Genomic DNA, 15,917 nt, shown 5'->3' on the forward strand with positions numbered 1-15,917 from the left:
TTTTGTTGTCGCTAAAGAATGCGAAAAGTAGATCATTTTATATTTTCTACTTATCTCGACAATTGTACGTTCTTGAGTGGATTTGTCAAAATAATTTTTGGCCCATTCCACGTTTCTCGACGATGCACTTGTTGCGTAGAGAAGTGTCATCCGCAAAAATCAACACCTTCAATATTATTTCGAACGTGTCGAAAGTGATTTCGGAGCCGGTCATTTCGCGTTCGGGCGCGCGTTCGCCGGATAGATAAAGTTTTATATCACTGTCAGCCTGTGTTCTACGTGGCTAAGTGCAACGGCAACTGTTTGCGCACCGGTAAGCGGTTTAACCGCGAAGCTATATCGTCGGTAAAACTCTCGCGTATCTCTCTTCTCCGCGATTTTCCGTGTCAATTCTCTCCTTTCTCTCTCGTTCGTCGAAATGTTCTCCACTTGATATAAAGCGCGAGCCTGTCGATCCGCTCCTCCGCTCGTTTCTCTCGCAAAGAGAATCTATCTACGCGAAAGCTAAGCACTTTCAGGTGTCCGCCCGCTTCGAAAGTCATAGCTCTAAAGATAATCTCTCCCGCTCATGCGAGTTCAACGAGAACTATTACGCATACGAATACAATCGCGCGTTCTTATCTCACCGCTTTGAGAACTATTCAGTATTCATGTGTATCGGGTTTTCACTGTGTGACTATTCATACTGGGAGGCTTTACTAAGAATTATAGTTCGAGCTCTATCTTATGATGCTTCTGCATCGCTACCTTCTCTCGAACTCCCCTTCTGTAGCCGTATAGATCCTCGCGGAGCAATTTTCATCCATTTTGCGATATTTGCTCGCGCGCGTGCGACGAATTTTTCGGACACGAACCGTTTCCTCTTTTCTTCGCGTCTGCTCGTCTTGATGAAAAATAAGAGAGAAACGATTTTATTTCACCGCATCCTCGCGTTTCCATGCGGGTTTCATTCGCCATTCCTCCTTTTGTCCATACCGCGAGCGTTCGCGCTAAAGCGGAACGCTAAAATGAATGGTCGGAGAATTATTCACTTTGGGAATCTCGGTGAGTTGTGTTGGGAGAGGAGGGTTGCAGGACCGAGATAAGATACGACTTCATTTCCGCGTCGCGAGTGCACTACGCTCCGCGAACGTCGTTCATTTCCTTCGTTCACGTCGGGGAATAACTGTACGAAGTCGGCGCATCGAAGTTAATCTTTCAACATCTTGAGAAGAGCGATCACGATCGCGAGCCTGCCAAGAGCCGCCAACAGTATGGCGGTCGAAGTGACATGTAAATTATTAAAACAAGTCATCCGCGATGACACTTCTTTTTTTTTTTAGAGTGAACGTCACTCTTGATACTTATTATTTACGAAACTGTACTGTCGAGAGCGAAAGTACAGTTTTATTTGCACGCGTGTATTATGTATAAAATTATGCATCGGAATACAATATTATTTTTTTTATATATTAATTTTTTGATCGCGATTGCTTGAAGGCTAATAACGGAAAAATTCAAGACGAATTCTTGAAGAAATTTACACAAAAATCTCTTTATCTCTCCGAAACGGTCTTATTTCATCCAGAGAAAAAGGCGTGCACTGTTCTCTCGATACATTGCATTATACCTTATGTGATACGAACCGTGCGGAAGTTTTGTAAATTGGTCGCTTTGCTGGAACAAGGAGAATGTAGCGCGAGCGATGAATTTTAAGACAGGATACGTCGCACGTCCAGGGGCAAATCTAACCGAATTTATTCAAATCCCTATCGTTTTACCCTTCTCTAGCCGTAGGGCGATAGCAATAAGTCAACGTCGTGGATGGTCTCTATGAATAATGCAACTTCGGAGAAACTTTTTCCGCAGAACGTATAATATGGCATGATGCAGAGGAAAAAAATATAGATATATATTTCTGCAACCCTTTCAGAGGTCAAGCTTTTAAATGGAAACAATGCTTTAAACAAATGATTTATATAAAATATTGGCTCTTAAAAAAAAGAACGATATATTTAAATATTCGTCCAGCTTTTATTACCGTACTCTTAAAATATTTCGTAGGGAATACGAATGTAGAAACTATCTCAAATTTCGTGCGCTTTCTTTAATCTACGAATTCTGTAAAAATTCTCATCTCTAAAAAAATATCGAGTATTTTATAATACTTTCTTAATTTTGTAAATCTGTAGATTACTAGTATTTACTAATTAAGCCTGAGGAATAAATGGATAAGAAAATTTGTTCCTTACTTTATTTCGATTGCATATTAACAGAATTTCTAATTTTTAATCACAAGCTTAGTCGTAATTGCGAACTGTTCCTTGAAGCAGTTCCGGCATCGTTATCGCCGAAAGGATAAGAGGATAAACGCATTATAGGGCAAAACGGGACAGGGAAGATTCGCCCATTGGCTGCCTCACAGTTGACATAGTTTTCCATCAGCCACACGATCGATACTATCACGTCGACATTGCGATTCTGCCTAAGAAGATCATCGTTCCAATAAGCATTACACGTCGACAACGACATTTCAATCTTAATGGGCCATTGTCGGTATGTAGTTGTGCGGTTCGCCGCGTATGATATGACTGATGTCTGGGCTTACCGTTAATACCACGATAATATCGATCATGGACAGGGAAGCCGGTCTCATCAGATCGTTTCGAAGTGTCAAACGCAGCAGCGATCTGTGCATTGTTGCAAGTTAACGAGAAAGTATCGATCACTACTGTCAATGAGATAGATCGTAAATTAAATTTCAAATAATCGATTCAAGCACAGGATAGCTAAGCTTTTGTGAAAACGCTCGTGTTCTGATTTCTGTTTGAAACTTAGTTGTCCTCTTTATAAAGAGAAGAAAAATTCCAAAAGATTTATGAGTTTTTCGACGTATCTTCTCGCTATGTAAAATCTCTTCTTAAAATCTTTTTAAATAAAATATAGTCTAATTTGTACATCTATATATAATTAGTCTATTTTTTGAGAAACGTAATTTACAATTCTTTTAAATTTGAATGAAGCTTTTGTGATGGAGCAGTAGATTTTTTTGCGGACTTGGAAAGTGAGCACTCTAATCTAAACCATCCTAATCTAATCCAGAAAGTAAATTCTAGTAGCGAGATAACAGCTAGTTTATATAACGCAGCGTTTTCATTTGCAATATTCTTGTTACCAAATTCTCAGTATATAAACTCAGAAATGTGAAAATAATTCACAAAAGGGAGAGAGAGACAGAGAGAAATTGATAAATTGATTGATAATTTAATTCTTTTGAAAGCGTCACATAAATTATACAAAGTAGAATGTAAATTTGTAGGAGTCATCGTATAATGAATGAGAAATATACGACAGGCGGTAAAATATCGCGATGGCTTTAAATGCCACGAGCACTGACTACGTTGTGAAGGAAACTGGCGCAAAAGAGAATAAGAGCACAGACTGAAAGAGCCAAACTCACCGATACTCCGATCCCTCGCTCAGCTGTCTGACTGTAATAGGAAATTCGCTGGGTCCATGCGCTTTCAGAAGTTCCTGCAATCGCACGAGCCCCTCGTTGTTCTCGTAGATAATAGTGAAACTCTTCCAGCCCCAGGCCTTCACCAGATCGACATACGCCTGGAACACGGTAATCAATCACAAGCTGTGTTATTATTACACTGTTAACCTGTTAACCCGACTGTCAACGGCTGCTTTTACACCTCTCGCTGTATTTTACTCTCGCTGTAATTTGACTCTCGAGCTATCTACATCAATCGCGATAATACGGAAAGGCAATAAATACGATGTATAATCTTTCTCGTTAAAGAGCAATAATATAATATTTAATATTTATTTTACATATTATATATATAAAATTAATGTGTCGGAAAAAAAGAAAGAAAGAGAAAGACAAAATATATGTATTATATTGTTAAATCTGCGTTGCTGTAGCACGCGAATAAAAGCTTAGAATATGAAACAAAATTTTATCGAGAAAGTTGAAAATTAAATATTATATAATATTTATGTCTAAGAAGATTAACGTTTTACTCTTTACGTTACAATATTAATTAACACTGTGAACAAGTTTTAATGTGACAGCTATTGATATTTATTAGACACATTCATGCAAAATAACACGATGCATGTACGTTTATATAAAAAAAAAGAAATATATGTAGATTCGACACAACCGTGAAAATTGTGTTTGCGCTTGCAGATCTACAACTAGTAACAAATTGCATATTGGGATGAAATACAACGGCCCATTGGCAAGAAGAATTCGCGCACCGGATGTACATGTTTCGCGCGTTCCAAATTCCGTTAGAGTTTTGAATTACAATACGTTGCCGATGAAATGTCATCGGCGTTAGTTATAAATCGGGGCAGAGTCGAAACGCAGGTTCCATAGGCAAACATAGAAAATCATGGAACACTAGTTATCCGTGGTCAATGTTTTTTTGTTTTTTTTGTGTGTCATTTTTATTTCATTTTTCGTTGTTTTCTCTGTTATGAGAGACTTGTTTATATCGGAATAAGTTGATTGTTGGACATCCTGTATTCTGAAAGGTCTCCGCGTTGTTAGTCGTAATGGCATATTTAAGACCATTTTCATATCAAGGACTTACTATCGGCTCGAACAACTTTCCTTAAAGTATCACGTAAATTTATGATCCCATTGGTTAGTATCGACTCTTTAATAATTACCATTACTAACGAAAGTCGGTAAAACAAGAAAACTTTATTTAAGAGGCTTTAAGAGCATAAATTTTAATTTTGTATATATGAAGAAAAAATTATGTATTTTACATACACTCCACACCACTGGCGGGTTCGGGGGGGGGGGGGGGGGTTACCCCCCCTGCAAATTAAAAGAAACAGTTTTGCTGAATTTGTTTAAAAAATATAAATAAAGAAAAACAAACATTAAAGAGCTATCGACGTCGTTGATCCTGGAATAAAAGCTAATCATGAAACCAAAAATATTAAATAAAATAATTTTGCAAAACCCTCCCCCATTATCGACGTCAGGATCCGCTAGTGCTCCACACACATACAATATATATAATGTATTGTATGTATTTTATTATATAATTTAATTTATATTATTTATTTTACTATGTACATAATGCAACAAAGAATATAACATCAATTGTATTTTAAAAGACCCATTTCTACTGTATACTCTTTCCTGCTACACATTATATCACGATGCAACAAAGTGCCTTCTGCAAAAGTAGTTTGTAAGAGACTGCAACTTATTTTGCCGCGTAGTAGAGCTCGTCTATAGCCCAGGCTTTTAACTGGGAAAACAACTATTACACAGTCGCGATGCTCTCCAATGGCCGAATCGAAGGCGAGCCGAGATGCTTTCACAGGAATTCACTTTGCTGGTAACGCACACTTCGCAGCCACGCTTTTTCCGATAATCCGAATTCGCGCTATGAAAGGACGAATGTATATTTTCCAACCGGGAACCTCCGCCGTGGTTTTGCGCGCCATCCTCTTTCACTCTTTATCTTTTTATCTCTTTTTACGTCCTTCTGCGCGCAAACTTCAAAATTTTATATTACCCACCGTGTCTCGAGATTTCACTTTACTGCGCTTTTAGCGAAGAAACCGAGGATCTACTAGCTGCATAATATTCATCTGGGATAATCCCAGCCATTAGAACTATAACGCGTGGATGCCTTACGTGCTTTACGTTCTCCACATCCTTAGATTAACTCTTAATTTCTACCTCGACCACGGGTAAATTATTTCGCAAGCTTCGCTAGATGAAGCTTGCGAAATAATTTTCTTCTGCGCACTCGATTGCCTTGTTACATGCAGCATAACAAAATGCTAAATTTTCTTATATATATATTAAGGATAAAAATATATAAGACACGAGGATTCTAGTAGTTTGAAATTTATCTTCTTCATTTGAATGTATTAAAATAATATATAACAAAATAAAATTTTATATTTGTGAGATTTGGCTCACGATATCATATCTTTATTTCTATTTTAATATATTTTTTATTTTTTTCTTCGTAGTAAAATCGTAGTAAAATTTATAAGAATACTATTTAAAGAATAACAATAAAAAAAAATTTATAGTTTGTTCAATTTTAGGAATAATAGATTATTCTTGCTAGCTCGTGTTTTATTTTTGCTCGTATCTCTTATCGTATTTATATCTCGTACTAGCATTGCTAAGATCGAAAGTTCTAAATGTACAACATTAATAAGAGTGGATTACTCTGAAAGTGCTGTGTCCAACTTCGGAGCACGTTTAAGTGGGATGCGAATGGAAATTACTACGATGTACCTACTTTAGAAAGCAAGATATTCAAAACTTATCCTACTCCGCTTCCAAAATCAACTCATCCATGAAATTTATTATAGGTGCTAGGCTCGTGCAAGGCTCCGATTTTACAAGTAGTAACTTTATAGTGTCGCGAATCGCTTCACTGTTGCTCGTTATTTTATGCAATGCAAGTTTATTAAAAAAAAAAAGAAAAATATATACTATGCAGATTTCAATGATTCGTATGTGCCATTTTTGTTCATTTTTTTTACATGCTAAAACAGCCGACGGTGTGGTTATCGACCCCGTTACTTGTCCATTTGCGATGCTAACAGGCTCGGTTGTCATAGAAAGCGTAGACAGCGACTGTTGGCGAATAGCCAGGTTGCATTCATTAATAATACAGTGATTATATACTGTGAATTTTTGTCAAAGAGGAAATTTGCTGAATTTCGTAAATTACGCTTTTAAGCGTTTAACGATTCGGTAGAGTACTTTATAATAGTTTTTTTTGCCAAGAAAATATGACGGAATAAATATTTCGATGAATTATGTATTCTATTGGCAGTTTTGGTAAAATAAAAAATTTAGACATGTGTGTGTAATTCCAGAATATACTAATTTTAATTTTAATATTTTGAAATATACTTTAGCGAGATTATTTCTATTTTAAAATTCGTAATAACCAAAAATTTTGTAATATCCAAGCACAATTAAATTAGGTCGACAGTGTATCAAACCTCGAAACAACGTTTGTTCAAACTCGGTGCTGTAATGCGATGTAGAATGACAAATGTAGCCTGTGGTTGGCCTCCTGAAATGTTAATGTCTTGTCCACATCGCTATTCCTAACCGCCACAAGCAAGTTCGTGTGTTTGGACAACCATACGTCCCCTGTTTTTCTTTCCTCTTACATAATTTACGAATTCATTAAAATTGATTAAAATTTAATAAAAATTTTATATTAAAATTAAATTGATAAACTTTATGAAAAAAAATGCAACAATAATAAAATGTGCAACTATTTTAGTAAATTTTAAAGAGCTAGTCTATAAGCTTAAATAGATTTATGGAAATTGAAAATGTACTTGAGCTGCTAAAAAATAAAATAGCGGCTTTATATAGAAAACAGTTTCTAAGATTTTACATAAATTGACACCCCAGTTTTGTGATGTATTCCGAGGTTTGCCATTAGTTGGACAAAACAGCAGTGCGCTTGAAATGTTTTTCACCTGTAGTGCGAAATTATCGTCCGTTCAACAAGACCGATGTAATTTACACGACAGTCCAATTTCGGTAGCCTTCTCCCGTTTTTCGCCCGAAATGTTCCGGAAAGGGAATAAATCGGATCGTCGTGTTCGGACAGTATTGATCATCGCTGTACACCCGTGCATCTTCCATAATCACGAGAATTCGCGAATCTGATCACGACAACTATGCGTAGCGTGTCCGTCGCATATTCGCACGTGCCGGTCAACCGGTACCCTACAAATAGCGCAACCACCAGCCAGACTCTCTTGTTCACCTCCGTCGTGTGTTTTGCGCATGTAATATATCACGACTGGATCGATGTTTAAATTACACTCAGTGTAGTGCACATAAATTGCAGCTCGCGATGCTTGTAAAATATCTGAGTGTTTCGTGGCGAGGCTTGTGTGGCGATAATTTTGCCAGCCCCCGATAATCAACGACTGTGCGATCGAATCTGGTTTTCTCGTTCGGAAATGCTTGGATTTTCCGAATATATATTTCCGAAGCTGTTAATGAAAGATGCATTCGTTTAAATTAATGTTTATATCATAATAAATTATAAATTATTATTAATTATTAGTATTAATTGTGTTTTGCTGTTAATATTATAATTTATAATTTATAAAAATATATATAATATTTTACCAAAGAATAATATAACATTTTACAGAAGAAAACAATAAGAAAAAAAAAAAAAAAAATATAGAATTATCTTGTTTGATGATTTTGATAATTAATCTTCTTGTGATCCGTTTAGAAATTGTGTTCGCTTCTCTCTTTTGATCTATTCCTATTGCATATTTGTATATATTCTTTAGAAAATTATAATATTATTCCTATCGTTGTACTATTATCGCATAATTAAAAATGCAAAATAATTTATTACAGATTAATTAAATTATGATAACATTTCTCAATTGCGGATAAGATTACCGTTTTTTTTTTTCAACGTGAGTAGAATTTATTTTTATGCAGAATTTGTAATAGAATAGCTAAAAATCTAATAAAAAAATTAAAACGTATAATAATTAAATATATATTAATAAGTAAATAAAAAACATTTTTTGTTGTTAAAATACTCTTATTAATGCATTTATTTGTAAAACAATTAAAAACATAAGGTTCATAATTGTGATAAATTAAGTTAATAATGTGTTCATATATTAAAAGAGCCATAATATATAAATTGTATCCATACACATCTGATTATCATTATTTTAATATTCGTTCATTTGCTCTATAATTTGGTATAAATATTTATCAATTTACTATTTCCTATGCTTCTAAATTAGATATTAATTTATATAAATTATTAAATTAACTCATTAATATAAATATATACATATTGTGTGTATCTGATTATCATTATTTTAATCTTCGTTCATTTACTATAATATAATTTAGTATAAATTTATATCAATTTACTATGTATTTCCTATGCTTATAAATTAGACATTAATTTATATTACCAGATTTAACATAATTTAACATAGATAATCTGTATCTGTAGGCACAGCTGCAAATTCATTTATGAAATTCAAGTAACGAAAATGATAATTTTCATGAAAATGCTCTTCTCTCGCTCACGATTAAAATTTCCGGTTGTTGCACAATCAATTGTGTCAATTTATCGAAGCTAAGATTATTTTTCATTCCAAAGATTTCGATCGTTAACATATGCCATCGCAAGGGTTTCAGGAAGCGATCAAGATGAGATATTCTGAAAGAAAGGTCGTCAAAATTACGTATTCACGGAACATGATACGGGCGTGTAAAAGCGCGCGGACCCTCGCGACCCCGATGCAAATTGGGCGGAAATATTTCAGCGGTGAAATATTTAAGTCGCCGTACGCCTCGCCACGGTGGCTCTTATCATAGTATCGGAGTTCGCGCGTGACGTGAGATTTATCACGCCCGTTACGTTGCCATTTCAAGCACGTTTGCGGTCGAGTACGTTACGCTTCACACGACGGTGACTATAACACGGGTTGATCCATTTCTCCTCTTTCGCGCAAGTCCTTCTGCATCTTTTGTCTATTATTTGAAAGAAATCTTCTTTGTAAAAAAAAATTTTTCTTTTTTAATATAAATCATAGCTAAGGATTTTTGCGAATTAATTTCTTCGATAGAATTCAATAAGCATTATTATTCAATTGATGTCAAATGCGTTTCAATTTGATATAATTTCTACACACATTAATTAAAATATATTAGTAACTAAGAAATACAAGCAAACAAGAATATTTATTAAACTCCTATCGAATGTATTTGCTTTGAAAAAATTTACAAATTAATAAAAACGTCCATAAAAAATGCTGCTATATAGGATAGTTCATACATTTACATTTTTTTTATTGATGGATTTTTTGAACGAAATTGTAATGAAATATGTGTTTCAGCAGCACTAACTATTACGGATATTTTTAATTTAAAAAATTAAAGGTAGGATAAACGAAAATTTTTTAGTAATGAAAATTGGATAAAGTAAATTTTGAGAATATAAATGGAAAATAGGCCAACCCTTATTAATTAGAAATAGCTTTGAACTGAATTCAATTATCGTGCTATTTGACATCGAGAATTAAAAAAGAGATTTTACATGGTCTTGTGCTGAGTTCAATTAGAAATTGATCAAAAAAACTCATCTCGTTAAAAGGAACGACTGTGTATCAGGCGTATCCTTCATATGCGCGGATGCACATAAGGTGGATGCACGTGGATGTATGTATGTATACGCTTTTATCTCGTCGCGCGTGGATACGCATCCATAGTCGACGCTATGCGTTCATTATAATACTGCTTAGTATAATGAACAATGCTGATGCGCGTCGGCTGTGAATTCGCGGATGCATTCTTTTCTGAGAGCAGCGTTGAGAGCACGAAATAGCTTCTCTTCGTTGTATTTTTCAGATATTTTATACCGAGAACCGAAAAGTGTCAACTTACTCGGATTTACACAGATTAAGTACAAGTTCAAGATGTGTCGCGCGACTTTTATGACAAACTTGTATACAGTTATATAAAGTTACATTTATGAAATTAATCGCATTAAAAAAAAATTCAATTTTATAGAATGTTCTTGTAAAATAAACATCTTTTGATGATTAACGTTACGTACCTTATTAAAAAATTCTTGTACAAAAATATGTCTCAGAAATATGTTTTCACAAAATGTATTTGCTACTTTTTATATCAAATAATAAATGTAATAATGGAAAACACACATTGAAAAAATATAGTGTAATATTATAATTCTTATTATTTAATGCATTCACATTTTGAGTTTTAAAATTTCAAGTCATAGACTTATTCACGACTTAAACACAGTTTTTTTTATACGCATGTTCAATCAAAAGTTTTTAAACGTACTTCGCTTTCGCATTAAATTTTTGCGCGCATAAAGATCCTTGCTCTCTCATTGAGTTCTTGCGCGCGTAAAATCTACGTAAATTACGTACTTGATTAAAACGATTCTTATACAGAATTATACTTTAGTTGTCGCAAAATGTATTTGCGACTTTTTATATCAACGGTAAAGATATATGTGGAAACCTAGAGACATAGAAAAAATTTTAAACACAGTGCAATCTATAATTCTTACTATTTCATGCATTAAAATTTTAATTTCAAGTCGTACGTAGGTTTCTTCATTCGGCTTAAACACGACTTTTTATACGCGCGTTCAATCAAAAGTTTTTAAACGTGCTATGCTTTCGCATTGAGTTTTTGCGGTCACAAAGAGCCTTGCTCTCTCATTGAGTTCTTACGCGTGTAAGATCTACGTAAAATAGCAGTTACTCGTAGTAGCGCGGCTAACGAACCGCTTGCTGACGTACTCCTTGTAACAAGATCCCAAAAAGAGGAATGTACGTCTGTGCTCCGAGCTCGTATGATTTTTCTTACGAGCTAGATCGTGTCTCCCTTTTGCTCCTTTCTCTCTTGTCAAGTTGCTTTCCACGAGAGAGTTCCGCTCGCTCTCATTTCAGAATAAATCTCAAGAAATTCGTTTCGACGCGAAATTATATTCAGGCATTGTAAAGCGCTTAATGCATCCGCAAGAATACCGCATCTTAAATTGCAAGAATAGGTAAACTAAAATGTGTGTGTTTGTGTCACATGATTTTACAAAAGAATGATTTCTCACTTATGTAAATAAATTGTTATTTTTCTATTGAAAAACATCTCAGATTCTACGAAGTCTTTTTTATCTACGAATTGGCAAAGCTGTCATTTGATTTTTCTCTTCGATAAAAATATCAAGATACTTACATTCATTGATAATGAATAATAAGCGACTAGATATTTTTTCACAAAGTTTCCAAATAATCTTATTATTAATCTTATTATTTATATATATATATATAAATTGAATGTAAGTTAATAAAATTTTAATTAAATATGTAATTAAATTTAGAGAAAGATTTTCCATCCAGATTGTGAAGAAAGATGACATTCAATATATTCATTGAAATCAATGTAAAATCAATGTAAAATCAATGTAAAATCGACATATAGAATCTGAAGATTCAGAAAGGCATGTAAAAGCTGGGGAATATATTCAACACATTGTATTGCGATGTCATGATATTTAATCGAAATTATGAATAATGGACGAATAGTTTATGTATTAAATCATGCTGTTATGACCATCAATCAAATTTCGATACAGTCGATTACCATAATATATTATAAATGTGTGTTGATTGCGAAATTTACATATAGAATATACAATTGGCATTAATCTCGAGCGTGAGAAACCGCTTTCAATTTCGGTTTTGCGTTATTACGCTCTAAACCGCTCATCGATGACTTTCGAATGCTCCAGATGATAAATGCGTGATCAATCGACGCCTCTCAAATTTCCATCATGTTGTGCAAAATATTCATATGCAATCTGGCATGATGAGTATTGAAAAGAAAAATTTTGAAATCATCGTTTCTCCGGAATATATTGCGGTGATGTATCGTATACAATCAATAATTGATGCTGGATCATCGTTCTCTGTATGTCATGATGATTAAACTTTAATTCTTCACGTTTGAGATTATATTTATCTTTCAAAGTATAGCCTCTCCTAAAATTTCTTATTAGTATCGTTCTATATTAATACTTATCTCATCAACATTTAATTCTGATACTAAAACTTATTTAATTTATTCTAATTGCTTTATAATGTTTTTATTACATATCGTTTAATATTAATTATATAAAATATTGTTTCGTGCGCAAGAGTAATTTAGAAATAATAATTTAAATTAAGTTAAAGCTTTTGAATATATTAAAGAACTGTGCATTATACGTATTTTCTGTAAATTAATAATTATTAAATTTTCTATTGTATGAACACACATAACAAGAATAAATTTTTTAGCATAATTAGTACATAATTGAACATAATTTAACATTCTATTTATAAAATATCGTTATTTTAATCTATTGTTTCAGAGCAATATGTCAATTCATCGCACTTTAAGTATTAAATTAAATGGAAAAATATAATTGTCATGAATAAATTGAAAAGAGCAATTAGCGTGATTAAATCCAAGTTCCAGGGGAAATTGAAGTTCTGCTTAGCATCTCACATCTATTGCCTGTATCTCTACCCTTATCGTCTCTTGCGTCGTGTACCGAGAATTCGAGTTTTATCGGCTTTCCGGAAATAATAAGTTAGTAAGATTAGTGGTAGTCGATTATCATCTTGTAATTGCATTTGAATTCGATGTGGAATTGTCTCAAGAGATTGAAATTTTTTACCTCCGACTAAATTTCCTGCTAACTATATGTATGTTTTCCGATAGCATTTTTTCATATTTCACTTCTATAATAATCTATGTCTCTATGTATATCTCTATATAATATGCATACAGAAACCGTCAATGGAAATCAAACGAAATAAGATAACAAATATATTTACCATAATGTTGGCTGCATTATCTATAATTCGTTTTCAAAACAAAAAATCCGTATGACATTAAACGTGTTAAACTCGCATCATAGTTGACACAGGTGCTCCTGACTTTAATGCAATTTGTGAAATCATGTACCGCATTATTACCATACCGTTACATTGGATTTGTATGTAAAACCAAATTGCAGTCGATGCCGATGCTAATATTTGAATGCGTTACATTATGTCGGGAAATTGCGAGTTGATTAATCGTTCATAATGCATCAGTGAAGAGAAAAAAAGAGAGAGAGAGAGAGAGATATGCGTAATAGAAGTAAAATCGTCTTAATAAGAACATGAATTTGCATTATTGGTATTAGTTAATTACACTCAGTGATACTTCAAATGAATTTCTATTAAATTTCGCCTACAATGTACGCACATAAAATCTAATGCAGTCGCTATATCGGCCTTTTTGCTCGATTGAAATTTCATTGGTTCAAATTTCATAGCGTGCGCAGCTTAGTAACAACAAATAAACCTACTTCTGCTGTAATAATTTTCATTGCATTAAAATATGTATAGAGAGAGCGCTTATAACAGCAGTTTCTAGCAGCAGTATATGATGACACAAATTAATTAATAATGTTTTGTAAAATTTCTAACGGTGTATGAATGTATATATAAGAAATAACAAAATTAATTTTTCGATTGTTCGTTTAAATTCAATATATAATGGAGATTGTTGATATAAATAATATACTGATTATACACAGTACTCATCAAACTCGAATAAATAATTGAGAGGGAACAATAACGTTGTTACGTGTAAAGTAGGAATTTCCTTCTAATCTAAGACAGAGTACTATTCGAAAAGTGTCCTCTCATTCGATTCTCTCGAACGTCAGTCGCGATGAATGCACTTTGCATTCTCCGCGACGATTCATTTCTCCGCGTCTTGACTCGATAGTGAAGTTTTCGAAATGCATTAGAAGAAAGAGAAAGAGAGAGAGAGAGAGAGAGAGAGAGAGAGCGCGAAAATCGAAGGAAAAGCGGCACTCTTAATTCCGCTTCTAATAGAATTTCGCTTAATGCATTCGTAAATAATGCATTCTCGAGTCCACGGAGCTTTCAAGTGCACCATCCCAGCTACTCTGACACTGTCACCGTTGACATTAAAATGGCTGAGAACCGCGAGAAGGTGAGATGTCGATTACGAGCGATGAAACTCGCAGCAACAAGCGGCTTAGGTTACCGCGAACACGAATAATCCCCCAACGAACGTTCAATACAAAAGGGGTTGTTGCACTATCCCTTTTCTTTCTCTCCCTCTCTGTCACTCTTTCTCGATTACGTTCGTTTTCTCTTTTTCTCTCTCTCTCAAACATGAGATTATGTCTGACATGTTAGACGTTACGAAATTATTCACTTCCAACGTAATACGATCGCTTTATTCAACCATATTCTACGTCCGCACTTTCCTTGTACGATATTGCGTCTACATTTCTTGACGGTCCTTTCTGGTCGTTTCAATAAAGCGCATCGTTCCGTTTTCTCTCCCTTCCTTTCTCTCTTTCTCTTTAGAAATAATGCCAATATACAGCGAATGAGTTTCGCGGAAGATTGATCTCGTCATCTTATTATTATGATACAGACAATCTACTTAAGTAACTTGGATAAATTTTTCATATGTTTAGGTTTCGTAATTCTCTCTAATTTTGGAGAAAATATTTCGGATCTAGATTAGTTTTAATTGATTGACATTAATGAATAAATAAAAAAAAGAAAATAACACTAATAATAGAACAAAGTCAAATTTAGTATAAAAGTGCAAAAATATTATACGGTCTATCAATAACAGCTTAAAATGAGATTATCGACGATGTAAATTTAGAAAAGATAATCTTTCTAGAAAGCTTTTTACGGTATCGCGAATCGAATGTCGAACGAATCGAAAGAATTTGAGATTTGAGAAAAGTTAAGGGCAACTCGTCTACACGATTGAACTGATTAGCTCGGAGCTCGCGAACTTGATCGTTATCCCGATCAACCCCGACGAGGGAAGCGCTCATCAATCGTCAGAAACGAGAGAATACGCGGGAATGCAATCCATTTACTTCTGACACCCTCTCTACCCTAGCAGAGTGGAAGAGAAAAGACGGTGGAAGCAGAAGATGCGGTCGGCCAAACGAGCGCGAAGAAAACCTTGCGAAGGAGAAAACGGACGTAAATAGTTAATCGACGAGATGCCGAGGAAGGGGAAAAGGATGCAATCGGCTTTCAATCGCGCCGGCTGTACGTGCCTTCGGGGTGCGTAGTTTCGCTGAATGGCGTTGATTAGTAACCGCTTCCGGAAAAATAAACCCGATATGGCTCTGTAAAATTCTTCGCTCCTCGATGGCGCTTAAAAGCCAAGCAAGAGAAAAGCGACAGGATAACGATAGCAACATATGCTGAGAATACTCTATAGTCAGCCGTGAATGCCGCACGAGCAGAATCGAGTACGTACTTATCGCCGATAATCT

The 15,917-nt window shown here is 34.4% G+C and overlaps 1 protein-coding gene across 9 annotated transcripts in view; it reads right to left on the minus strand.

Moving 5' to 3' along the window:
• Nucleotides 1–15,917, minus strand: part of Kair1d (Kainate-type ionotropic glutamate receptor subunit 1D) — a 384,639-nt gene that overhangs the window by 64,914 nt on the left and 303,808 nt on the right. For all 9 annotated transcript variants that reach the window (XM_083038994.1, XM_083038995.1, XM_083039000.1 and 6 more), the window contains one exon: nucleotides 3,440–3,597. In XM_083038994.1, coding sequence (XP_082895120.1) covers nucleotides 3,440–3,597 — 158 coding nt within the window. The remainder of the gene's footprint in view (nucleotides 1–3,439; nucleotides 3,598–15,917) is intronic.

This window comes from Prenolepis imparis, unplaced genomic scaffold, assembly GCF_030444845.1.
Source record: "Prenolepis imparis isolate NDT839.2.m4 unplaced genomic scaffold, iyPreImpa1.0 SCAF_5, whole genome shotgun sequence".
NCBI lineage: Eukaryota > Metazoa > Arthropoda > Insecta > Hymenoptera > Formicidae > Prenolepis > Prenolepis imparis.